Below are 26,881 nucleotides of genomic sequence, written 5' to 3' on the forward strand. Positions count from 1 at the left end.
GAAGCAATTCAGGACTGCCAACTCTGGGTTGGAGATTTAGGTGTGGAGCCTGGGTGGGGAGGGACCTCAGTGGGGCCCAGTGCCCTAGAGCCCACCCCCCAAGGCAGCCATTTTCTCCCGGGGGGGAACTGATCTCTGCAGTCTGGAGACCAACTGTCATCCTGGAGGTTGGCAACCTTAAAGCCACCAGACTCTTCCACCACAGATCCCCAACCCATCTCAGCGCTCATCAGTGGCCCTCCAGATGTGTTAATAGGGCATTTTCCCTGAGGCTTGAAGCTAGAAGACTTGGCCATTGGTAAGGAACCAACCACCTTTAAGTGCATAAAGGTAAAGGTTCCCTTGCTCGAAAGCCAGTGGAGTCCGACTCTAGGGTTGCGGTGCTCATCTCCGTTTCCAAGCCGAAGAGCCAGCGCTGTCCAAAGACATTTCCATGGTCATGTGGCCGGCATGACCAAACACCAAGGCGCACGGATCGCTGTTACCTTCCCACCGAAGTGGTACCTATTTATCTATTTGCAATTTCTTGCTTTCAAAATGCTATGTTGGCGGGAAAGTACATAAGAGAAGCCAATGTTGGATCAGGCCAGTGGCCCATCCAGTCCAACACTCTGTGTCACACAGGGGCCAAAAATACCAGGTGCCATCAGGAGGTCCAGCAGTGGGGCCAAGATACTAAAAGCCCCTCCCACTGTTGCCCCCCCCCCAAGCACCAAGAATAAAAAATACAGAGCATCCCTTGCCCCAGCCTGAGAGTTCCTTGTGGCTAATAGCCACTGATGGACTTCTGCTCCATATGCTTATCCAATTCCCTCTTGAAGCCCAATGCTTGTAGCCGCCACCCCCTCCTGGGGCAGTGAATTCCATCTGTTAATCACTCTCTGGGTGAAGAAGGACTTCCTTTTATCCATTCTAACCCAACCGCTCAGCAATTTCATGGAGTGCCCGCGTGTTCTTGTGTTGTGAGAAAGGGAGAAGAGTACTTCTTCCTCGACCTGCTCTATCCCATGCATAATCTTATAAACCTCGATCATGTCCCCCCTCAGCCGTCATTTCTCCAAGCTAAAGAGCCCCAAGCGTTTTAACCTGTCCACAGGAAAAGTGTTCCAGCCCTTTTATCATTCTAGTTGTCCTTTTCTGCACTTTCCCCAATGCTTCAATGTGCTCTAACACTCATTCAGAAGTGTCAAAGAATTTTATTTCACCATTAAGAATTCAGAAAAAAAATCCAGGCCTTCCAATAACTCTGATTAATGAGCCTGATGATTGGCTTGTTATCCTATGGATTGATTTGCTATATTTTAGAGTGTTCCTGTCCTTATTTTCACCCTTACCTGAATCTGTTCTTTGACCTCCTGGTCTCTAAGCAACTATATCTTAGTCAAGGTCTGGTGCTGTGTTATCTTGCAGGGAGAAAAGCGTATAATATTTGTTTTCTTAATGTCTCTCTCACGAATGTGGAATGTATTCTAATCAGAGGGTAGGGTGAATTATGTTTAAGAACAGAATGGTTGAGCGCCAGTTCCCATCAGTCATTTCTCATAATGTTGTGTAAGTTCCTTTGGCAGCTTAAGCTACCCTGTGAATGTAGAACACGAGGAAGGACTTTGTAGGCCGTATCTGTTTTTCACATCTACTCTGCATCCTTTGCTTCAAGGAGAGTGATGCATTTATTAAAACACTGGGGGGAAAACCACCTTTCCTCTTGGTTCAAGGCAGCTTATGGTAATAGCGAAAGACATTTGCAGTTAAAAGCAAAAAAGAAAATGGCAAACCCCAAATCTCCCCCCTCCAAAAAAAAAGATGTCTGCCATTAAAAAACGAATCTGGTGAAAGCTGCAGACATTCGTACATCCTGGGGGCAATTGCCTGCCTCTCTTACTTATTTGAAGTAAACACACACAACTCACAGACGGAGTGGGATAAGACGCTGGGGGCTGGGTAGTGGGAACTGTGATGTGTGAATGGGGATTTTTTGGGATCTAGGCAATGATGGCTCATGCTGAGCTGCAGATCGGAAGGTCTGTGGTTCGGCAGTTCGAGACCCCAGTGCCGCATGGCGGGGTGAGCTCCCGTCTCTGGCCCCAGCTCCTGCCCGCCTAGCAGTTCGAAAGCAAGAAATCGCAAGTAGATAAAGAGGTACCGCTTCGGTGGGAAGGGAACAGCATTCCGTGCGCCTCGGCCTCTAGTCATGCCGGCCACATGACCATGGAGACGTCTTCGGACAGCGCTGGCTCTTCGGCTTGGAAATGGAGATGAGCACCGCAACCCTAGAGTCGGATTCGACTTGGCTTTCGAGCAAGGGAAACCTAGGCAACGATATCATGCCCTTCTTTTATTTATTTATTTATTTAATTTTATTTATACCCCGCCCTCCCTGCGCGCGGGCTCATGGCGGCTTACAATGTACGGGTGCAGTACAACACCGTAATTCCATAGTAAAGGCACACAGTGCAGTAAAAACACAATAAAAACACATTTTAAAACAGATAAATACAGTTAAATGCAGTGGGCAATGCCCAAGGATCCCGCGTGACTGCCATCACGTCGCAGCCAACCAGGGTTTCCAAGGCAAGAGACACTGAGAGGTGGTTCGCCACGGCCTGCCTCTGCTTAGTGACCCTGGACTTCCTTGGCGGGTCTCCCATCCAAGGACTCACCAGGGCCAACGCTGCTTAATTTCCAGGATTTGACGAGGTCAGGCTAGCTTGGGCCGTCCAGGTCAGGACAGGAGACATTCAGAGGTGGTTTGCCATGGCCTGCTTCTGCGTCACCACCCTGGTCTCCCATCCAAGTACTAACCGGGGCCGACCCCGCTTAGCTTCTGAGACCTGATGAGATCAGGCTAGCCTGGGCCGTCCAAGTCAGGACAAGAGCACTTCTATGTCCAGCCACTGGCAAGGGTACAGGATACCTGTGCACACAGGTGCTATCTTTTATGTGTGTCAATTGGGGTACCTAAGTGCTTCTACCCGGACATTCTTCGGATCTTCTGTGTCTGAATTCACAGGGGTGTATTGGTGGCGGCAGTACCCTTGTCACAATAAGGGGTTAAAAAGGTAAAGCTTCCCTTGCTCGAAAGCCAGTCGAATCCGACTCTAGGGTTGCGGTGCTCATCTCCGTCTCAAAGCCGCAGAGCCAGCACTGTCCGAAGACGTTTCTGTGGTCATGTGGCCGGCAAGGCGCACGGAACGCTGTCACCTTCCCATTGAAGTGGTACCTATTTATCTCCCTGCAATGTCTTGCTTTCGAACTGCTAGGTTGGCAGGAGCTGGAACTAGACGGGAGCTCACTCCGTCATGCGGCACACTCGGGTCTCGAACTGCTGAACTACCGACCTTCCGCAGCCTGCAGTTCAGCGTCTTAACCACTTGAGCCACCGCAGCTCCTAAGGGGTTACAGTTACATTAAAATACCACCTACAAGTATCAAGGAAGAGCCGGTTTAATTTTCACGAAGAGCTACTAGGGGACTCAAGCGCAGCAGGAGATTTTATTTTCTCACACGTCTGGAGAACCTTGCTGCTGCCCCCCCCCCCCAATCAATGCTGTGTAAGAGTTAACCGCAGGAGCTCGGTGTTGAGGGGGAAGGCCCTCTGCCTGTGGCCAGAGGCAGCGCTCCTCCACTCGCTTGCTGAGTGGCTAAGCACACATTCAAATGGGAGTGTATGCAGCGGCAAACGCGAGCAAGTGTTACACTTAGGATACAAGAGTCCAGTAGCACCTTACGGACTAAAAAAAAATTGTGGCAGGGTATGAGCCTGGAAGGCCAGAGACTGAAGCTGAAGCTCAAATACTTTGGCCACCCAATGAGAAGGGAGCACTCACTGGAGAAGACCCTGATGCTGGGGAAGATTGAAGGTCAAAGAAGACGGGGACGGCAAAGGATGAGATGGTTAGACAGCGTTACCGATGCAACGAGCATGAAATTGAGCAAACTTCAGAGGATGGCAGAAGACAGGAGGGACTGGCGTGATCTGGTCCATGGGGTCGCGGAGAGTCGGACTCGACTGTGCGACTGAACAACAACAACAACAACAATGAGCTTTCGTTGAGTCACTGCTCACTTCTTCGGATACCTGAAAGTTCATCCCCTGCCACAAGTGTTCTTAGTTGTTAATCTTTCAGGTGCTCCTGGACTCCTGCTGTTTTCTGGCAAACACGGCTACCTGTCTTGATCACACTTAGGATTGGTGGAGTGGTTAACTACGGGGACCCTAATCTGGGAGAGCCGGGTTTGATTCCCCACTCCTCCACTCGCAGCTGCTGGATGACCTTGGGCAAGCCGTAGTTTTGTCAGGGCTGTTCTTGAAAAAGAGCCGTTCCTGTCAGAGCTCTCTCAGTCCCGCCCACCTCACAGGGTGTCTGCTGTGGGGAGGGGGAGGGAAAGGAGTTTGTAAGCCGCTCTGAGACTCTGAGTGAAGGGCGGGGTCTAAATCTAATATCTTCTTCATCTTCTAATTGGGCTAGGCCACACCTTGCCTTCATTTGGAGAGTGGGCAGAGCTGGAAGAGTTGGAAATGCTTTGGCTAAGGGGAAGCCCTTGTCTCGGTAGCTTCAGCTGAAGCACAGAAAAGGGATCCCTCTACAGTGGCAGCAAAACATTCCCATATAACAGAGTATTTTTTTTAAAAAAAGGAATCCCAACCATCCCCTTCCGGCCTAGCTGCGTTAAGTGAACAAACCACGCCCAAATACACAAAGTGATACAGGGGGGAAAGTCCTTCTTTTCTTAAGGCAGCAAACAACCCGAAATGATGCAAATAATTTATTTAGCCCCCTTTAAACATGAGAAAATCTCGTGTGGAGCTGCCACTGTACACTTATATACATGAAGAGCTTCCTGGGGAAAAGCCCCCAGTACAGTTCCGAGGTCTGTTTCAAAATCCAAGATGCAGGAAACATGAAGACCGTCTTGTCCAAATCAGTTGGTAATCTTCATTCATCCGCTCTGTCTTGGAAGAATTCGTCATAAGCAGAAGGCTTCTCTTCCTCTGTTTCCTGGTAGGGAGGAAACCAACACAAACTTTTAACACTCTGGGTTTTTCCCCAAGTTTGCTCAAGTGTCTAATACACACACCCCAGCTCTGGCTAGAAGAGAAAGAACACTCCTATTTGCCTTTACGAAAACTGCAATCCTATATATGTTTACTCAGAAGTGAGACTTACTCCCAGCTAAGGGCCAGTAGGGCTGCAGTCACAGAGATATACGCTCAAGATGGAGCATTTCAGGTCAGACCAAAGGGTCTTGCAGCTTATCAGCCTTTAAGCTTATTTGTGTCCATTTACCCTTTGGTGTAGGGTTTGACCTGTTTGTCCTATGCAGAGAGCTGCAATTTACACATCCTAGGTAAAGGTTCCCTTGCTCGAAAGCCAGTCCAATCTGATTCTAGGGTTCCGGTGCTCATCTCCGTTTCAAAGCCGAAGAGCCAGCGCTGTCCGAAGAAGTTTCCGTGGTCATGTGGCCGTCATGACTAAACACCAAGACGCACGGAACGCTGTTACCTTCTCACCGAAGTGGTACCTATTTACCTATTTGCAATTTCTTGCTTTCGAACTGCTAGGTTGGCAGGAGCTGGAACTAGAGATGGGAGCTCACTCCATCATGTGGCACCCGGGTCTCGAACTGCTGAACTACTGACCTTCCACAGCCTGCAGTTCAGCGTCTTAACCACTTGAGCCACCACAGCTCCATTACACATCCTACTATATTGTTATTCCAGTCTTGCTGTTTTTATTGCTCAGTTACTTATTCATCGTGACTCTAATCATCTCTTCTTGACGACTAACTCCCCCTACCTGCATGTAATATTTGAGGAAATCTGTTTCAATGTATGTGAAGAAGTGTGCACATGCTAAGAACATCAGAGAAGCCAGTGTTGGATCAGGCCAGTGGCCCATCCAGTCCAACACTCTGTCACCCATTGGCCAAAAATACCAGGTGCCATCGGGAGGTCCATCAGTGGGGCCAGGACACCAGAAGCCCTCCCACTGTGGCCACCCCCCCCCCAAGCACCAAGAAGACAGAGCATCCCTTGCCCCAGCCTGAGAGTGCCTATCTATACCCTGTGGCTAATAGCCACCGATGGACCTCTGCTCCAGATGTTTATCGAATTCCCTCTTGAAGCCATCCATGCTTGTAGCCGCCACCCCCTCCTGTGGCCCCTGGAGCATTTCAGCTTAGTACAGTAGAGGCCAGATTTCCTGGCCAGGACTGAAAAGAAAACGGATGCCAGAGGTGGGGGGGTCACAATTGCTTTCTTGAAGTATCTGAAGGGCTGCCACTTAGAGGAGGGCAGGGAACTGCTCCTGTTGGCCGCAGAGGAGAGGACTCGCAATCGTCGGTTTCAATTATGGTCAGAAAGGTACCAGAAAGTACTTGAAGGGCTGTCTTATAGAGGATGGTGTGAAGTTCTTTTCTGTTGCCCCAGAAGGTCGGACCAGAACTAACGGGTTGGCATTAAATTAGAAGAGTTTTTGGCTAAACATTAGGAAGAACTTCCTGACAGAGCGGTTCCTCAGTGAAACAGGCTTCCTCGAGAGGTGGTGGGCTCGCCTTCTTGGGAGGTTTTCAAACAGAGGCTCGATGGCCATCTGACAGCAGTGCTGATTCTGTGAACTTAGGCAGATCATGAGAAGGGAGGGCAGGAAGGGTTGCCTCAGTGCATAGTTGTTGTGGCCCTTTCTTACACGCCTAGGGAAATGCTGATTGCCACTCTGGGGTCAGGAAGCAATTTTTCTCCCGGCCAGTTTGGCTGGAGATCCTGGAGGTTTTTTGCCCACTTCTGGGCGTGGAACAGGGGTCACTGTGTGTGTGTGGGGGGGAGGTGTTTGTGAATTCCCTGCATTGTTCAGGGGGTTGGACTAGATGACCCTGGAGGTCCCTTCCAGCTCTATGATTCTGTGATTAGGGAAAAAATACAGTAATAGTAGCTCAGCAGCGGAATGGGCTGCCTAGGAGGGTGGAGAGCCCCCCCTCCCTGGCAGTCTTCAAACAGCGACTAGACGATCACTTGTCAGGGATGCTCTAGGCTGGTCCTGCACTGGGCAGGGGGTTGGACTAGATGGCCTGTACAGCCCCTTCCAACTCTATGATTCCAGGATTCTCTTTAATGCATTGCAGAGGGAGCCACAGTACAGAAGAGCACACACTACGGTGCCTGATCTTTCCCTCTTTTTAGAGGTATATTCCAGACCCCTTAACTTCACTCCTCAATCGTGCCACTGAATACAACGCTGGCTCTCCTTTTAGCATAACCAACACATGCCTTGCATTTATTTACTTAATCTGTACCCCGCCATTCTCTCCAAATGGGAACTCAAAGAGGCTTACATTCTTCTCTTGTCCCCCATTTTATTCTTGCAACCACCCTGGGAGCAAGGCTCCCTCTAAGCTGTGGAGTCTTGTAAGCAAAGATTCTACTTTGTGAACCGCTGGCATTAGCGTTGTGAGCAAGCGATTTGGCTACTGCATAAACTAGTTTGCCATGGAGCCCTCCTTCCTGAGCTTAGGCAAAAATGTGTGAGCCGGAGGCTAAAAAACGGAGAACTGGCTCGCACTAACTCAGCTTAGAGGGAACACTGTCTGGGAGGTCGGTTGGGCTAAGCGTTTGTGGCTGGCTCAAGGTCACCTGGCACGTTTCCATGGCACGAGTGGGGATTCACCGAAATCAGAACCATCATCGTCCTGGATGGCTTGATCCAGGCTACTTCCCTGGTCACCTCTGGCGAGTAAAATGAGCCTGCAGGTCACCAGGCAAGGAAATATCACAAACATCATTTTGTCAATGCCACAAATGAGCCTAGTAAAAACTCTGTGCCCACATTCACTTTCCCCATGTTTGGTGTCGTGGTTAAGTGTGCGGACTCTAATCTGGGAGAGACGGGTTTGATTCCCCCACTCCTCCACTTGCACCTGCTGATGTGACCTTGGGTCAGTCACAAGCTCTGGCACAGCTGTCCTTGAAAAAGAGCAGTTTGTATCAGAGCTCTCTCAGCCCCACCCACCTCACAGGGTGTCTGTTGTGGGGAGGGGAAGGAGTTTGTAAGCCGCTCTGAGACTCCCTTGGGGAGTGAAGGGCAGGGTATAAATCCAATCTCTTCTCTTCTTCTTCTTATTTTTCAAGAGTGGCTTAGCCTCAGCTCAGAACCCCCGGTTTTATCATGACTCGCACCCCAGATCTTTGGCTCTTTACCTTTGGCTCTTTAAACTCGAGGTCCTCTCCGTACTGAATAGCGAAGTCTATGTGCTGCAGGACGATGTTGACGCTTTCCTCATCGGAGCGATCGAACGGCAGGAAACGGACCATGCTGTAGTCGTCGATCTGAAAGGCAACCGCCAGATTTTCAGACAGCGGGGGCGGGCCGAAGCAGCAATGGTTTATTGTTTTTAAAAAGAACATACTTCAACATCCACAGGTTGCTTTAAAAAAAGGAATGGATACTGGTACAACCCACTTCCATAGACAAAACGTTCAGAGAGACAGACAGAAAGTCACCTAACTCAGGGATCTATAACCCGGTGCCCTAATGCACAATGGCACACCCGCCAACACCTTTCCTGGTGCCCGCTAAGTGTTTTTAGAAAGTGGGGGGGGGGGCATATAGGGCTTTGCCCCACATGACTTCTGATTGGCCGTGCACATTTTTTACAAGGTTGCTTTGGCAGCAGCTGCCACCACAACACAAGGGCCTTCACGGTATGACTGGAAAGACGATGCGGCAGCCATTTTATGACTGGCTCCGCCTCCTGTGGCAGCCATTTTGTGAATGTGCCCACCATACTGTGTCAGAAGTCCAGAGGTGCCCCCAGGCTCAAAAAAGGCTGGGGACCCCCTGCTTTGACTTATAAAACCAAAGTCGAGGGTTAACCCCCCCCCCCCGATGCTGATATGCAGCAAATTCCAGACAGACAAAATAAAAACATTTTCCAACTAAAACACAGTTTATAGAATTCACTGCTATAAGACGCGCTTCGATGGCTTTGGAAAATGACGAGACATGGTCATGAAGGATACGTCTGTCAGCCACAATCAGCCACCACGTCTGTATGTAACTTCCATGCTCAGAGGCAGTCTGCCACCCAGAACCAGATGTTGGCCGGCAAGCAAGAAGGAAAGGCCTGACTTGGGTGTTTCCCAGAGGCATTTGGCTGGCTACCCTTGGAAACAGAATGCTGGACCAATAAGACGAGGAGGAGGAGGAGGAGGAGGAAAGATTGGATTTATACTCCACCCTTCACTACTGGAAGGAGTCTCAGAGGGGCTTTCAGTCTCCTTCCATTCCTCACAACAGACACCCTTTGAGGTAGGTGGGGCTGAGAGAGCTCTGACAGAAACTGCTCTTTTTCAAGGACAGCTCTTATCAGAACTACGGCTTGCCCAAGGTCACCCAGCCAGGTGCAAGAGGAGGAGTGGGGAATCAAACCCGGTTCTCCCAGATTAGAGTCCGCGCACTTAACCACGGCACCAAACTGGCACTTAACCACTACACCAAACTGCAGGAGGAGAAAGAGGAGGAGATTGGATTTATACCCCACCCTTCACTACCCAGAGGTGTCTCAGAGCGGCTTACAGACTCCTTTCCCTCCCCCTCCCCACAACAGACACCCTGTGAGGTAGGTGGGGCTGAGAGAGCTCTGACAGAAACTGCTCTTTTTCAAGGACAGCTCTTATCAGAACTATGGCTTGCCCAAGGCCATCCAGCCAGGTGCGAGTGGAGGAGTGGGGAATCAAACCCGGTTCGCCCAGATTAGAGTCCGCACACTTAACCACTACACCAAACTGACTCTCAAAGACTTCCAGGTAACCCAGCAGAGCTGCTCTTGGAGACAGCCTTCCTTTCCCCCAGCCCCTCCCCCTCCTTTCTCACTTCCCACCACAACATGACACGTGGATGACCAGCATGTACGGCCTTCAGCACCCGCAAGAGACTGTCCCGGCTGTGGAAATCAATCGGCTGCTGACAAAGGTGGGGGAAGAGTCGATCTGTCCAACGTGGACCGTCAACCAGCCCCGAGAGCGGCACGTTCCGTGTCCGCAAGCCGTGCGCACAGACATACCAGTCCACAGATGGCCTTTGTCAGCTTCTTGAACTTTTTGCTTTGGAACAAACCGGTCGAATCTTCCAGCATAGAATACATATCCGGGTCTAGATACCTGGAAGACAAACGGTGGGAAAGCGGTTGTATCACAAAGGCCTTGTGCTACTGCAAGGAACCGTAAACGCTTCCATAACAACAACAACAACAACAACAACAACAACAACAACAACAAAATGAGTATTTCCTTTAAGCATTACCTAAGACGGGGTGGCCAAACTTGCTCGATGTAAGAGCCACATAAAATAAACGTCAGATGTTTGAGAGTCGCAAGACATGAACAGATATTACACGTTTTTACTGGGAAATAGGCAAATTGGCTTTTTATTAATGTTAAATGAGACCGCCAAAAACAATAACAAAAGCGATAAAAGCAGACGCTGATAATGATATTTATTTGTCCAATGATAGGTAAAGGTAAAGGTTCCCTTGCTCGAAAGCCAGTCGAATCTGATTCTAGGGTTGCGGTGCTCATCTCTGTTTCAAAGTCGAAGAGCCAGCGCTGTCCGAAGACGTTTCCATGGTCATGTGGCCGTCATGACTAAACACCAAGGCGCACGGAACGCTGTTACCAATGATATATGTCCAATGATATTTGTTTGCTAATGATATTTAGCTTTCCCAGTCGCCCTGCCGGGAGCTGCACAGTCGCATGTGGCTCCCGAGCCACAGTTTGGCCACCCCTGGCCTAAGATGAGGCAAGACAGGGTGGGTTGTTTCAGGACCAGATGTATGAACTGCTACAAACCAGCGCAGCAGCATCTACCCCCCCCCCCCGGACATTTCACTCTGTTTAATTCCAAGATGTGCAGAGGGGAGGGGCCAAGGCTCAGTGGTGTATACTTTGCATGCAGAACACCCCAGCTTCAGGTCCTAGCATCCCCGGTGATGGGAGTGCAGATAGCAGGAGGAGGAGGAGATTGGATTGATACCCCGCCCTTCACTCGGAGTCTCAGAGCGGTTTACAATCTCCTTTCCCTTCCCCTCCCCACGACAGACACCCTGTGAGGTAGGTGGGGCTGAGAGAGCTCTCTGGAGAACTGCCCTTGAGAGAACAGCTCTGACAGAACTTGTGACTGGCCCAAAGTCACACCAGCAGCTGCATGTAGCGGAGTGGGGAATCAAACCCGGTTCTCCCAGAGTAGAGTCCCCGTACACTTATTATTATTATTTATTTATTACTTTCGATTTACATCCCGCCTTGCCTGCACAGGCAGGCTCAAGGCGGCGTACAAGAAGTTAAAATACAATCAAACACAATGCAGAAATGCAGTACTATAAGATTTTCGCATAAAAGCAATATACATATAAAGTGCAGATCAATGTAGATGGCGACTGCTGTATAGTGATCCGGTGTAACAAGGCCAGCATCCATAGTTGTTCTTAGTGCTTGTTCATCAGTGGTGGCTCCTAATCAAAGGCCTGGTGGAAGAGCTCGGTTTTACAGGCCCTGTGGAACTGTACAAGGTCCCGAAGGGCCCTGATGTCCTCTGGGAGCTCATTCCACCAGTGTGGAGCCGCCACTGAAAAGGCCCTTGCTCTGGTGTTGGCCAATCTGACGTCTTTCGGACCAGGGAGATTCAGGGGATTTTGCAGCCCTGACCTCACTTAACCACTACACCAAACTGGCTCTTAGAGGAAGGACCTCTACCCGAGACCTTGGAGAGCCACTGCCAGCCAGAGCAGAAAGTCCTGATCTAGGTGAACCAAGAGGTCTCACTTGCCCAAGCCTGCTTCTGGGATTGAGTTTGTCGACAATAGTCACCTCCTCCAGATACAGCAGAGATGGTGCACACCGAGGGACAGGAAAATTGGCCACCTGGGGGCTTACTCCTCTTCCGTTATGGACCCCCCCCAACCACTATGGTCACCTTGGAAGACCCCGTTTGGGTGGCCCCACCTTTTGAGGTTAGGCAGGTGGCAACCCAGGAGAAGGGCCTTCTCGGTTGTGGCACCAAAAATCTGGAGCACTTTCCCCAGGGAGACCCGCCTGTCCCCTTCTGTTGCTGTCTTCTGTCAGTGGGTGAAAATGTTTCTGTTTCATTTGGCTCTCCCTCAGGGTTCTCTCCTTCCCAACCAAGGTTTTAATGGCTGTTTTTATGTCTTCGTGTATTTTAAGTCTGTTTTTAATCTGTTGTGATGATAGGAGGGCGTTGTATCAAGTACGTTTGAAATCGTTAGCCACCTTGGAGGCCCTTGTGAGGGCAGAAAGGGAGGGGGGATGTAAATTTTGTAAATAATAAATAACTAATAATAATAGAGGAGAGAAAGAGAGGCAGGGGTGGCCCTGCAGAAACAGGACAGGATATAACCGGTGGATCCTTGGATCTTGGCCCAGAGTTGCCAAGAGAAGGACTCCGTGGTGCCGCAAACTTACTTTTCCATTTCCGCTTTTGCTTTCTTGCTCAGCAAGTCCATCTTGGTCATGATGTTGACTTGGGGAGCCTCCAAAGACACCATCGCACTGAGGGCCGCCATAACGCCGGAGATAAACTGGCAGGGAGCGACACAAAGGAAGAGAGACGTCAAGAGGACCGGAAGGGCTTCCCCTAAGAGCCACCCAATTGCCGCTCCCCCCGCCTCGTAAAGGTTACGGGCCCCCAAACTCAAGGGCCCTGTGGATGTAAGGAAGTGATAGACAAGGTCAAATCGGGACAGTGGCCGTCTGCAGGTGGCAGATTTGGGGGAAATAACAGGTCAGTTATTTAACTTATTCTATAGAATATACCAAATGCTCTCAGAGTCTAACATGTCAAACTAGCTAACTTATATTGAGACAAAAATTTGGTGTAGTGGTTTGGTGTAGTGGTTAAGTGTGCGGACTCTAATCTGGGAGAGCCAGGTTTGATTCCCCACTCCTCCACTTGCACCTGGCTGGATGACCTTGGGCAAGCCGTAGTTCTGATAAGAGCTGTTCTTGAAAAAAGGGCAGCTTCTGTCAGAGCTCTCTCAGCCCCGCCGACCTCCCAGGGTGTCTGTTGTGGGGAGAGGAAGGGGAAGGAGTCTGTAAGCCGCTCTGAGACACCTCTGGGTAGTGAAGGGTGGGGTGTAAATCCAATCTCTTCTCTTCTTCTTCTTAAGGCCATGGGTATATTTTTGGATTCACTGACTATGCTCCCATCAGCAGGCGCATTCCGGTTGATCAAACAGAGGATGTTGGATATTGAGCATCAGGAGTTAGAGAGTCTCGCCAACAAAACCGGCTCTCCTCTGAGCTTTGTGATCCCCCTCCCTGTCGGTAGGATGGCTTCATATTTAGCCTCCCTACAAGCGCCACAGCTACGCAGCGCTCTCTCTTTAGCCAGATGCAATGCTCAGCCTCTCTGCCATTCTATATGGTGGATTCAATAAGACAGCATATGCGGCTAGACATTGCCCTTGAGAATTCTAGATGTGTTGGGATGGTCTCACATGTTTTGTTGCGCTGTCACTTTTACGTAAATATACGCTCGGAATATCTAAACTCTGTATTGGCTAACATGATGGGTTTTTTTCAGATTCCCAGAAAGTTTGCAAACTTTCGAATGATTCCTCTGTTGAAGTAACTGAGAAAACGGCTAAGTTCCTTCAATCCGCCATGCCGCTACGCCAAGGAAAAGTACAGACGTAACCGATTATTTCATTCAATATATTTGTAATGCAGTGTCCTACTTGTATACTTTTATAATGACTCGATCTACTGATATATGCCACTGAAAGCTGACTTGACTTGAACTTATTCTATAATACTTTTACCCCTGCATTTCTGCTCAGCACACAAACATCTGGAGACCTTTCCAGCAAGGAGCAAAATCCTGCTCAGATGGGCACATCGTAGGCATTAAGAAATTACAGAGGGGCTCGATCCTGGGATCTTGGGATCTGTGTTCAGCCCTTTATGTTAGACAGCAGCAGCAGGGGCACGGAACGCTGTGACCTTCCCACCGAAGTGGTACCTATTGATCTACTTGCAGTTTCTTGCTTTCGAACTGCTAGGTTGGCAGGAGCTGGAACTAGAGACGGGAGCTCACTCCGTCATGCGGCAACTCAGGTCTCGAACTGCTGAACTACTGACCTTCCACAGCCTGTAGTTCAGCGTCTTAACCACTTGAGCCACCGCAGCTCCCTAGAAAGGTACATTACGCAGGCACAAAGGGAATCTTATTATCTTTGGTGATTTCTACATGGGGAAGGGATTTTGTGGTTTCGCTGCTGCAGCTGCTGATAAAGAGCGGCAGCCACGGGGCTTCTACATGGCAGGTTTCCTCGCCGTTTTCCTACACCGGGCCCCTGTCAGTGGCCACCCCCCCCCCACCACTGAGAATTTGCAGTTTAAAAAAATGGTACTAGCACACTGTTATATCGATATACCATAATAATATGCGTGACAAATTTTCTGAATTCCCAGCTTTCGTTTTTTAAAAAGTAAGTCTCTAGCTCTTTCTGTTGCAGAGACATGCCTTTCCCTTTGTATTGCCACAAGGAAAAGGGCTAAGTTTTTAACTAACAAGGAAAAAGGGCTAACTGGGCCAATCTGGATGAAAATTCCTTCCTGACTCCACAGTGGTGATTGGCATTATCCTGGGCATGCAAGAAAGGGCCACAAGAGCCAAAGACAAATTCACAGAATCAGCATTGCTGTCAGATGGCCAAAGATGGAGAGCCCAACCTCTTCCTGAGGAAGCCTGTTTCACTGATTAAGCATCTTAACTGTCAGAAAGCTCCTGACAATTCCTACAGGACATGGCTTTATTCCTCGATTTACTGACAGGCAGGCAGAGAATCCCCACTTCTCTACATAGTTCGCGAGATATTATAAAAAAAAGAAATGAAGAGCACCAATTCCAAAACATTAGTTTGGGATTAACTGTGAGATACCTTAAAGGATTCCACCATAAACTGAGAATCGACAAGAAAAACTCCACAGACGCGGAATTCCCACTGTTGAAGCTGTTCCACCAGCTGCTTCATCACTGGCAAATGGGTGTACAGCTCGATCTGACCTGCGGGACAGATCCAAATTTAAATACACCTGCACACAGAGACAGATAAAAATAAAGAACACAGGAAGTCTAAGTTAGTTGCTCAAACTGCACACGCCTATAAACTGGGGTTTGCCAGTCTGGGCTGGCAAACCTTGACTTGTAGTTGGCACTGACCAACTTGCCTCTCCTCTGAACATAAGAGAAGCCATTCTGGATAAGGCCAATGGCCCATCCAGTCCAACATTCTGTGTCACACAGTGGCCAAAACCCAGGTCCCATCAGGAGGTCCACCAGTGGGGCCAGAACTCCAGAAGCCCTCCCACTGTTGCTCCCCAAGCTCCAAGAAGACCGAGCATCACAGCCCCAGACAGAGTGTTCTCTCTGTACCTTGTGGCTAATAGCCACTGGTGGACCTCTGCTCCTTATGTTTATCCAATCCCCTCTTGAAGCTGTCTGTGTGGTTTTGGCTTTGAGGCAGTTAAACCCTGAGAGCATAAGAGAAGCCCTGCTGGATCAGGCCAGTGGCCCAGCCAGTCCAACACTCCGTGTCACCCAGTGGCCAAAACCCGGGTGCTGTCAGGTGGTCCACCAGCAGGACCAGAACTCCAGAAGCCCTCCCACTCTTGCCCCCAAGCACCAAGAATATGGAGCATCACTGCCCCAGACATAAGAACATAAGAGAAGCCATGCTGGATCATCCAGTCCAACACTGTGTCACCCAGTGGCCAAAACTCAGGTGCCATCAGGAGGTCCAGCAGTGGGGCCAGAACTCCAGAAGCCCTCCCACTCTTGCCCCCCAAGCACCAAGAATAAGGAGCATCACTGCCCCAGACATAAGAACATAAGGGAAGCCATGTTGGATCATCCAGTCCAACATTCTGTGTCACCCAGTGGGCAAAACCCAGGTGCCATCAGGAGGTCCAGCAGTGGGGCCAGAACTACAGAAGCCCTCCCACTCTTGCCCCCCAAGCACCAAGAATACGGAGCATTACGGCCCCAGACATAACAACATAAGAGAAGCCATGTTGGATCAGGCCAGTGGCCCATCCAGTCCAACACTCTGTGTCACCCAGTGGCCAAAAACACCAGGTGCCGTCAGGAGGTCCAGCAGTGGGGCCAGAACTCTAGAAGCACTCCCACTCTTGTCCTCCAAGCACCAAGAAGACAGAGCATCACTGCCCCAGACAGAGTGCTCCATCTATACCTTGTGGCTAACAGCCACTCATGGGCCTCTGCTCCGTATATTTCTCCTATCTGGCACGAAATGAGGACTGTTGCAAGGGGGTTGGGGGCCACTCTGTCATTCACGCCTGACTTTGGAGACACAGAAGCAGCCAGAGAGCTTCACACTCCTTCTGGTGGCCAAAGGGGATGTTGTGGCTGGCGTGAGGCCAAACGTGCCATCGCAGAACCAAAATTCCCAAGTGTGGCCGGGCCCGATTCAACTTAGCATCAAAGCACAGGGGAAAGAGGGGGGGGGACTTCAGCCTTCCCCCAACCCTATTCTTCCCTCCTTTACTTCAACTGTATACTGCCTCTCTCCCCAATGAGGATCCACATCACTCTGCTCGCTTCCATTTCATCCTCACAACAACCCTGTGGGGTAGGTCAGACTGGGAGTGCCTGACTCTCCCAAGGTTACCCGGCGAGCTTCTGTGACAGAGCGGAGAATCTAACTTGGGTCCTCCACAGCTAGGACTGTCAAACAGATCAAACTGATCTAGTAACTGCTTGCTACCTCTATCACCTAGACATATATCTCAATAGTGGGGTAGGTCAGACTGGGAGTGCCTGACTCTCCCAAGGTCACCCGGCGAGCTTCCGTGACAGAGCGGGGAATCTAACTTGGGTCCTCCACACCCTCATCCAACACTCTGACCACACCACGCTGGCTCTTGTGTCTGGTATTTGCACAGCTGAACTTGATGGACAGTCGGGCCCTGATCTCATCCCCCGGGACCTGGCTGTACAGTGACTCCTGCAATGGCCTGTTCACTTCCAGACTGGATTATTGTAACGCTCTCTACGGGGGCTGCCCTTGATCCTGCTCCGGAAGTTGCAGCTAGTGCGAGGGTGCTGATGGTGACGCCCGTGCAGGCTCATGTCCACCTAGTGCTGCGTGAACTGCACTGGCTGCCTATTGGATTCCGAGTCTACTTCAGGGTGCTGGTGCTTACCTTTAGAGCCCTATACAGGCAGGGGCCAGCATACCTTTGAGACCGCCTCTCCCCATATGAGCCCCAGAGAGCACTGAGGTCCACCAATCAACATCTTTTGGTGGTCCCCGGCCCCAGGGACATCTGAATTGCCTCGACCAGGGCCAGGGCTGTTTTGGCCCTGGTCCCCGCCTGGTGGAATGAGCTCCCATATGAGATCAGGGCCCTGAAGCCAGTTTGGTGTAGTGGTTAAGTGCGTGGACTCTAATCTGGGAGAACTAGGTTTGATTCCCCACTCCTCCACTTGCACCTGCTGATGTGACCTTGGGTCAGTCACAAGCTCTGGCACAGCTGTCCTTGAAAAAGAGCAGTTTCTGTCAGAGCTCTCTCAGCCCCACCCACCTCACAGGGTGTCTGTTGTGGGGAGGGGGAAAAGAGTTTGTAAGCCGCTCTGAGACTCCTCTGGGTAGTGAAGGGTGGGGTATAAATCCAATCTCTTCTCTTCTTATTATTATTATTAAACTTCTGCAGGGGCTGCAAGATGGAGGTCTTCCACTGGGATTTTGGTTGAGGTGGCAGACGTCCCCCCACTCTTCTCTGGCCAATCTCCCACCAGTGGCCTGGATCTAAACAGACAATGCTCCCTCTAAGCTGTGGAGTCCTGTGAGCGAAAATTCTACTTTGTGAGCTCCTGGCATTAAAGTTGTGAGCGAGCGATTGGGGTGCTGCATAAATTATGTCTGCTCTTGAGCCATCCTTTCCTTTAGCTAGGGCAAAAATGTGTGAGCCGGAAGCTAAAAATGGTGAGCTAGTCCACACTAACTCAGCTTAGAGAGAACACCAATTGGGGTACCCGCTATTGTATTTCAATCAGTTCGAATGACATCTCATCCATTTCTTTTCACACTATATTTTATGATTCTACTCTGTCTGAACTATTATTTTAACATCGTTTTAGAAGAAGAGGAGGAGACTGGATCTGTACACCGCCCTTCACTACTCAAAGGAGCCTCAGAGCAGCTTACAAACTCCTTTCCCTTCCCCTCCCTACAACAGATACCCTGTGAGGTAGGTGGGGCTGAGAGAGCTCTGACAGGAACTGCTCTTTTTCAAGAACAGCTCTGACAGAACTATGGCTTGCCCAAGGTCATCCAGCAGCTGCAAGTGGAGGAGTGGGGGAATCAAACCCGGTTCTCCCAGATTAGAGTCCACGCACTTAACCACTACACCAAACTGGCTCTCTTGTTTTAATTGTTTTATATTAATTGGCGTAAACTGCCCTGAGCTCCTGTACAGGGAGGGCGGCATATAAGAAGAAGAGAAGAGATTGGATTTATACCCCGCCGTTCACTACCTAAAGGTGTCTCAGAGTGGCTTACAAACTCCTTTCCCTTCCCCTCCCCACAACAGACACCCTGTGAGGTAGGTGGGGCTGAGAGAGCTCTGACAGAAACCGCTCTTTCAAGGACAGCTCTTATCAGAACTACGGCTTGCCCAAGGTCATCCAGCCAGGTGCAAGTGGAGGAGTGGGGAATCAAACCCGGTTCTCCCAGATTAGAGTCCGCGCACTTAACCACGACACCAAACTAAATAAGTAGAAGGAACCAACACTCTCGAGCAGATGAGGCTCCGCTTCGGCTCAGGACTGCAGTGTGGGGGGAGGAGGGGAATTCAGCCTTTCCCTGACCTGTGCTAAAGGTAACGTCTAGTTTGGGCCCAGGTGCTTCCGAAGCATGATGAGGGACTGAGTACCCCCCACCCCAGAGTTTCTGCATATGCACCGGAGGACTCAGAGGCATGCAGAGAGAAATCCCCCCCCCACCCTTCATGGTCTCTCCAGTGTGCACAGAACTAGAGGGAGGGGGTCTCTCAAGCTGCACCGGGGGTCCCAGGGGAAAAATTTATGGTCACTGCTGGTCATTATATCTGCAGACTTTTGAGTCAAAATGACAGAAAGAAAGACGGAAGAAATTGTGCACTGAAGGTCAAGTTATGCAAAGGGAAAATTTCCTTGGCTTTACCTGGGCAATCAAAAAGTATGTAGTCGTCTTCCACGTGGCCGAGACATTCTTCCAGCCAGTCAAAGTTATTTGCAAAGTATTCCATGCAGAAAACCAAGCCACCGTTGGGGCCAAACCTCAGAGAATCATCTTCCATGACATCATCCACTTCTATTAATTCTCGGATGTCTGAAAGAAAGAGGGCACAGTTTTGCTCGATAGCTGAAGGTCCCAGCCACTGCCTTGCTGGATCAGGCCTAAATTCATCGGATCCCAGAACATCTCTCCCAACAGTGATCTGCCAGGGGCCTCTGGAAAGCAGGACGCAAAGGTGGCAGCCCTCTTCTCTCGTTCCTCCCCAGCAGCTGGTATTTAAAGCTATACTGTCCCTGAATACGACTCTAGGGGGTGGTGCTCATCTCCATTTCCAAGTCAAAGAGCCAGCACTGTCCGAAGACATTTCCGTGGTCATGTGGCTGGCATGACTAGACACCAAGGCGCATGGAACACTGTTACCTTCCCACCGCAGTGGTACCTATTTATCTACTTGCAATTTCTCACTTTCGAACTGCTAGGTTGGCAGGAGCTGGGGCCAGAGATTGGCGCTCACTCCGTCATGTGGCACTTGGGTCTGCAGCTCAGCGCCTTGAGCTCTGAGCCACCATGGCCTCCCCTGAACATGAAGGTTCTATTTTACAATTGGTTCATTGAATGTAAAGTCCTAGAAGGAACCTTGGATAGACCTCCTCCTCTCCCACTTTTTCCAGGGACTTCACATCTCTAATGGCAAATGATATTGCTTATATTTAAAGCCCTTCTGCTACATAATTTTGACTCTCTATGGTAGGTCTCCACTATCCGCACTTTGCTAATGTGGAGCAGAGGCCAAAGGCTTCCTAAGGCCACTTTGTGAAGTCATGGAAGAGATGAGATTTGAACCTGGGACTTGCGGGCTCACACCTCAGTCTCCGAGCCATCACACTGCAGTGACTCCCTCTAGCAGCGGAAGTCTCAGGCAGGGCTTTCTACAAGCTAGATACAGGCTCCGAGGGGTTCCCTGGCCATGTCTTCGTGTGCTCTCTGCTGAAGCCATGAACATACCTGCCATGACATTGTAGTCAAAATGTTCTGCGGCAGGATCCAGGTTAACTACTTGAACGGAGCGCTTCAGTGCTTCACAGTGCTGGACCATGGTGTGGCAGTAAGTGCTCTGGAAGAAAGAACGCGACACATGCATAGAATAGCAAAAACTGCTAGGCGAGTCCCTGCCAGCAAACAGCAACTGGACAGCTATGGGGAGAAGCTGAGTCTTCACTCCACCCAATAATGGTCGGTTATTTCTATTATATAGAGCAGGGGTGTCTAACATGCGGCCCGGGGGCCAGATCAGGTCCCCGGAGGGCTTCCATCAGGCCCGCAGTGGAACCGGCCATCTCCTGCTTCCAGTTCTGCTGCTGGATCACCGCTTGCTTTGCCAGACTCTCGTAATCACTCAGCCATTTCATGTTTTAACCTGGGTCTTAGACTCAGAACTCTGAGCATGAGATTTCTGTGGTGAATGTCGATAAATCAAAAGTAGGTTTGCAGCTTACAGAGCTCATGGTTTAAGCATGTTTTTAAGTAAAAACATACCTTTGTGTTTGTGTCCTTTATAAAGTTTATACCTCCGCTACCCAGCATTACATTTTATATCACACATGGCCTGGCCCAACAAGGTCTCGTTTATGTCAGATCCGGCCCTCATAACAAATGAGTTTGACACCCCTGATATAGAATAATATTGAATAGTTCATGTAATCTGCTCTAGTCCCTACAGAGGGATATGTCATCACCTCAAAAAAGCCACTGATCGTAAGAGCCTTGGCTAGTTAGCAAAGTGTCCAAGGAAACATTTCTCCAGAGGTGCCTTTGGCACCCAGAGGCTAGGCATGGCCTCTTCTGCAGTGGCACCCTTCCCGTGGAACGCCTGTCCTAAGGAGGTTATCCAGTTTGTTATTCACAGAGATACAAACAGAAGAACAGGCATGCGGAAGAGAAACTATTACTAAGGGAGACCAGTAGATCAAATAGCCTGAGGAAAAGGTGGGTTAAATTATTACACAAAGGCACATTCCAAGACAAGACGCAGCCCAAAGAGGAAATGATCCCATCAGAGTTTGTGTGGACCACTCCCAATGAGCAAGCTGAATCGCAAAGAAGGACAGTTACTTTCTGTAGTATGGAAGAGCTGGATTCGAGTCCAGTAGCAGCTTTGAGGCCAACAAGATTTTTGGGCTATAAGCTTCTGACAGTCAAAGCTCCCTTCATCAGATATATCTAAGACTTGTGCCTGACAAAAGGGAGGTTTGACTCTCAAAAGCTCATACCCCCAAAATCGTGTTGGACTTGGAGGTGCCACCAGATTTGAATTTAGCTCTTCTACTGCAGATCAACATAGGTATCCTTCCTGAAATTATAGTAAGCAAGCCATTCCCCCACATCTTTACTGAACCCAACTTTGCATCAAATTTGCCTCCAAATTTCAGCTCAGCAGTTTCACATGGGAGCCCCTCGTTGGAAGTCTTCTCCTTAATAACAGCAGCCTTTATGGTCTGCTAAGCTCAAGTGGCTCAGACGCTGAACTGCAGACCGGAAAGTCAGTAGATCAGCAGTTCGAGACCCGAGGGCCACATGACCACGGAAATGTCTTCGGACAGCGCTGGCTCTTCGGCTTGGAAACGGAGATGAGCACCGCATCCCTAGAGTCGGATTTAACTGGCTTTTGAGCAAAGGAAACCTTTACCTATGCAATGCCCAGGGAGACTGAAAGGCTCCCCCACTGGCTCGAGGGTTTCTGTTGTTAAGGTCTGGATTGAATTGTTTACATCCCACCTCCCTTCAGATCTGGAACTCCGGGCCACGACGGGACATTCCCAAGTGGTCTCCCATCCAGGCACTGATCAGCCCCAGATCCCCTGACTTCTGCAAGGGGGCCTGCATTTGCACTTTCCAACCACACTCCAGGCCCAGTATTTGTTGCATGGAAATAAACAGGCATTTTGTGGCACCCCAAAGACAGACGACATTTTATTCCGTTATAAGCTTTCATGGGCCAAAGCCAGGATTGCCAACCCGCAATGGGCGGCTAGAGTTCTCCTACAATTGGCCTCCAGGCAACACAGATCAGTTGACCCCGGAGAAAACGGCTGCTCTGGAAGTCGGGCTGTATGGCATTTTATCCCGCTGAGTTACATAAGAACATAAGAGAAGCCAATGTTGGATCAGGCCAGTGGCCCATCTAGTCCAACACTCTGTGTCACACAGTGGCCCGAAATACCAGGGGCCATCAGGAGGTCGACCACCAGTGGGGCCAGGACACCAGAAGCCCTCCCACTGTTTTCCCTCCCAAACCCCGCCCTCTTCAGCCTCCACCCCGCAAACCTCCAGGTATTTCCCGACCCAGAGCGGGCGACCCGAGCCAAATCCCACTTCTGCAGGTGCAAAACACACACGTGTCTGAAGTGGTCCCCAGGCTTCTGTTTATTTGAGCTGCAACCAGAATAGCTTGGCCACCCTCTAGAATTTCTCGCATGCAGGGAGTCTGGCTTGGCAACAGGAAAAATGCTTCATGCCTTTGCTTTCTTAGCTCATTTACACTCCGCCTTTTCGCCCCAGGAGTAGCAGCAAAGACAGCTAGTCCCTCAGTGTTCCCTCTAAGCTGAGTTAGTGTGAGCTAGCTCACAGTTTTTCAGCCTCCAGCTCACAGATTTTTGTCTTCGCTCAGGAAGGATGGCTCCAGAGCAAACTAATTTATGCAGTAGCCAAATCGCTCGCTCACAAATTTCATGCCAGTAGCTCACAAAGTAGAATTTTTGATCACAAGACTCCACAGTTTAGAGGGAACATTGGTCCCCATCTGGAGAGCCACGTGCGCAATGCAAGGCGGACCTCCACGACCTCCTGGGTCAGCCCAGGGCCGCCCAACCCTCCTGCTCCGAAACGACCCTCTTCCCCCAGCTCACCTTCCCGCTCCCCGCCGGCCCCATCACCAGCTGGGCGAAGCGGGGCATGCTGAGGGGCTCCTTTTGCCCTGCCCAGCCCCGGGAAACAGCGAGCGCCACTAGTTTGGCCCAAGGAATGTCCCGTAGTGGAGGCCGTCTTTGGTCCTCTCCTTCCCCCTCCTCTCTATGGTTTTCTCTCTGGTTCGACCCTTGACATCACTTCCGCAAAGACGGCAAGAGTCAGGGTTCAAACCGCAAAACTGACCCTGGCCATATAGGAGGTGGTGCCCTGGCTCGCCTTCTTATTCAGCTGTAACAAGAAAGTTTCGCGGGACTTTAAACTATGAACAGGTTATTTGCGGCAGGCCCTCGGGATACAAGTGGCTTTTATTGCGAGCGAAAGAGTTTGCGAGTCGATTTCGTGCAGGGAATTCACACTTGCCTTTACAGTACTGGTATTTGGTTTCCTCAGTATTTAAACTGAAGAAGTATGCATGCACACGAATTAAACTTGGCTGGTCTTCAAGGTGCCCCTGGACATAAACTTTGTTTTGCTGCTTCAGACCAACACGGCCACCCCCCCCCCCCGAATCAAAAACGATCTGTTAGACATTTTAAGCAATTTTAATGCGATTCACTATATTTACTGAGAACTTTTTATACCCTGCCTTTACATCAATTACCCACAGTAATCTTCATTCACACGAAAAACGTTTAAAATTGGCGCTTACAAAACCTTAAGGGAACAATAATACGACAATAAAAAGCTATTTATTAGATTTTATAAAACATCATCACCACCCTCATGATTTAATTTATACCCTGCCCTACCCCACAAATGGGCTCAGGGCGGCTTAAAAACCATCAGACAATTAAAACAATAGATGGCAGCGACAGATGATAACAAAAACCCGTGCCTCAAGTCAGCCAAGAAATAGCAGCAATAACTGAGAATGCCCACAGTTAAAATAGCTATTATAATAAATGCTGAAGTGAGCAGTGACTCAGGAAAGCTCACACCCTTCTACGTATTTTGTCAGGCTTTAAGGTGCTCCTGGACTCTTGCTCTTTTCTACTGCTACAGACAGACTAACACAGCGACCCATCTTAATAAATGCTCAGATTTTTCTAAAACAAAATAAATGAGACCGTCCACAGTTAAAGAGCCATAATAATAACAATAAATGCATTAAAAACAAATCAACCACACGTTTTCCAGCAGCTACTTTTTAGTCATTCATTCCCACTTTGACGGTGGCTGAGACGGCCCATCCCAAATCAGGCGACCGAAGGCGGAGCCACAGGCGGGTGGAGAGGCTCGCTGGGGGAACGCCTGTTGCTTGGGCAGAGACCTCGCGAGAAGCCGCCGGATCTCGCGCGATTTCCTGCCCCTGGCACTCTGACGCTCTGCCGGCGCGGCTGCTCCTGCATGTGCCGCTCAGGAGGTTGGCAACGGCAGGAGGAGGAACCACCGGCCCCTCCCCCCTGGCTTGGGGGCTCCCTGGGTAAGAGACGCGCGGCCCCCGCTCCCCTGGGGCGCTTGTCCGCCGAGCCCAGCCCTCAGCCTGGCATGACGCCTTGCCCCCCGCCCTGTGCCTTGCCCAGCCCTAGGTTGGCACCACCAGCATTGGCATTCTGCCCCCCCCTTTAAAAAAAGTTGGTACCTACAGCTTTTCCAGCCCCCCCCCCCCCCCCCCCACCACCCCCTGCGCACAACTTTCCGAAGCCCGCCCTCGCCCAGTTTTATGCGTTTGTAAATAATTTTTTCGATGCATCGCCCAAGGTGTGCCAAGTGGCTTGGGACATCTTGGCCATCCAAAATCAGCAATGGTCAGAACATAAGAACACAAGAGAAGCCAATGTTGGATCAGGCCAATGGCCTATCCAGCCCAACACGCTGTGTCACACAGTGGCCAAAAATACCAGGTGCCATCAGGAGGTCCAGCAGTGGGGCCAGGGCACTAGAAGCCCCTCCCACTGTTCCCCACCCCACCCCAAGCACCAAGAATACAGAGCATCCCTTGCCCCAGACATAAGAGCATAAGAGAAGCCAATGGCCCTTCGAATCCAACATTCTTGTGTTGCACAGTGGCCAAAAATACCAGGTGCCATCAGGAGGTCCAGCAGTGGGGCCAGGACACTAGAAGCCCTCCCACTGTCCCCCCCCCCAGCACCAAGAATACAGAGCATCCCTTGCCCCAGACTGAGAGTTCCTATCTATACCTTGTGGCTAACAGCCATTGATGGACCTCTGCTCCATAGGTTTATCTAAGTCCCTCTGGAAGCCGTCTGTAAGAACGTAAGAGAAGCCATGTTAGATCAGGCCAGTGGCCCATCCAGTCCAACAGTCTTTGTCACACAGCGGCCAAAACCCAGGTGCCATCAGGAGGTCCACCAGTGGATCCAACATGGTCATCCTCTACTGCCAGTTGCCCTAGTTTCAAAACCGGCTGTCTGCTTGTCTCAACCCGTCCCACTTAGATGACCTTTTCCCACAAACTCATGTGTTGCTTTGCATCGCTGTTGCTTCTCATGTTAGTCAGCATAGACTTCTTTAAAGAAAACACGAAGTTCTTGGTTTTTGGCAAAGACTAATTCCAGAACATTGAATTCAGATGCCCCTGTAATGAAAATTGCAGAACTGGTATGGCACCTGGTATTTCTGGCCACTGTGTGACAGAGTGTTGGACTAGATGGGCCTTTGGCCTGATCCAACATTTGGCTTCTCTTATGTTCTTATGTTCTAACTGATTGTTATTGGAGGAATTACTCCATGATGAAAGGGAAATCAAAATGGAATGCTGGCTCAGTCTCTTGTGGGAGCTAGTGTGGGAACGGGTGTCCTTTAGAGCCTTTGACAAGGGACTGATGTACCCATTTGTGGAACTAGCTTGTGCATTTGGTGTCCTCCCGATCCTCTTCCCCAGAATCCACAGCGATGAACAGAATTTCCCAGCTGTTTCCAGCTGCATTTTCATATGCGCTGTGACTGCACAGCTTTTCTATGTTTCTAATCTTTTTGAATGTGCTTGGTTGTGGCGACGTACAACTAATGTATAGGTATGTGTATCTGTATTTATTATTATAATATCTATGTTTTTGGCCATACTAGTAGTTTTCTAATTGCACCCTGTTGGGTTCAGTTTTTGCTAATTATGTGAATTTTGGTCTTCCAGTTTTTGTCTCTTCTCTTATCTCTCTCCCCCCACTTTCCAGTCTCAGGGGAATCATGGCCTGCCAAGATAAGTGTTGATTCCTAGGCTCACCATTGGTGCTGTCGTTCTTTTTTTGGGAGGATCTTTTTTCTTCTAGTTTGGTGTAGTTAAGTGTGCAGACTCTAATCTGGGAGAACCGGGTTTGATTCCCCACTCCTCCACTTGCAGCTGCTGGATGACCTTGGGCAAGCCACAGTTCTGTCAGAGCTGCTCTTGAAAGAGCAGTTTCTCTCAGCGCTCTCTCAGTCCCACCTACCTTGCAGGCAGTGTTCCCTCTAAGCTGAGTTAGTGTGAGGTAGCTCACAGTTTTTTAGCCTCCGGCTCACACATTTTTGTCTTAACTCGGGAAGGATGGCTCCAGAGCAAACTGATTTATGCAGCAGCCAAATTGCTCACTCACAACTTCAATGCCAGTAGCTCACAAAGTAGAATTTTTGCTCACAAGACTCCACAGCTTAGAGGGAGCAT

General features: G+C 50.0%; 1 protein-coding gene across 1 annotated transcript; it reads right to left on the bottom strand.

The window, feature by feature from the left end:
* Positions 1-4,717: 4,717 nt before the first annotated feature.
* Positions 4,718-23,369, bottom strand: GPN3 (GPN-loop GTPase 3). The gene is made up of 8 exons (XM_015417678.1): positions 23,220-23,369; positions 20,320-20,428; positions 19,240-19,407; positions 14,956-15,080; positions 12,476-12,591; positions 10,060-10,156; positions 8,195-8,323; positions 4,718-5,000 (listed from the first exon to the last, which is right to left on the bottom strand). Exons 1-8 carry the CDS (start codon positions 23,265-23,267, stop codon positions 4,938-4,940), a joined length of 855 nt encoding a protein of 284 aa, XP_015273164.1. The 5' UTR covers positions 23,268-23,369; the 3' UTR covers positions 4,718-4,937.
* Between the last annotated feature and the right edge of the window lie 3,512 nt (positions 23,370-26,881).

Source organism: Gekko japonicus, unplaced genomic scaffold (assembly GCF_001447785.1).
Source record: "Gekko japonicus isolate JY-2015 unplaced genomic scaffold, Gekko_japonicus_V1.1 scaffold64, whole genome shotgun sequence".
Lineage (NCBI taxonomy): Eukaryota > Metazoa > Chordata > Lepidosauria > Squamata > Gekkonidae > Gekko > Gekko japonicus.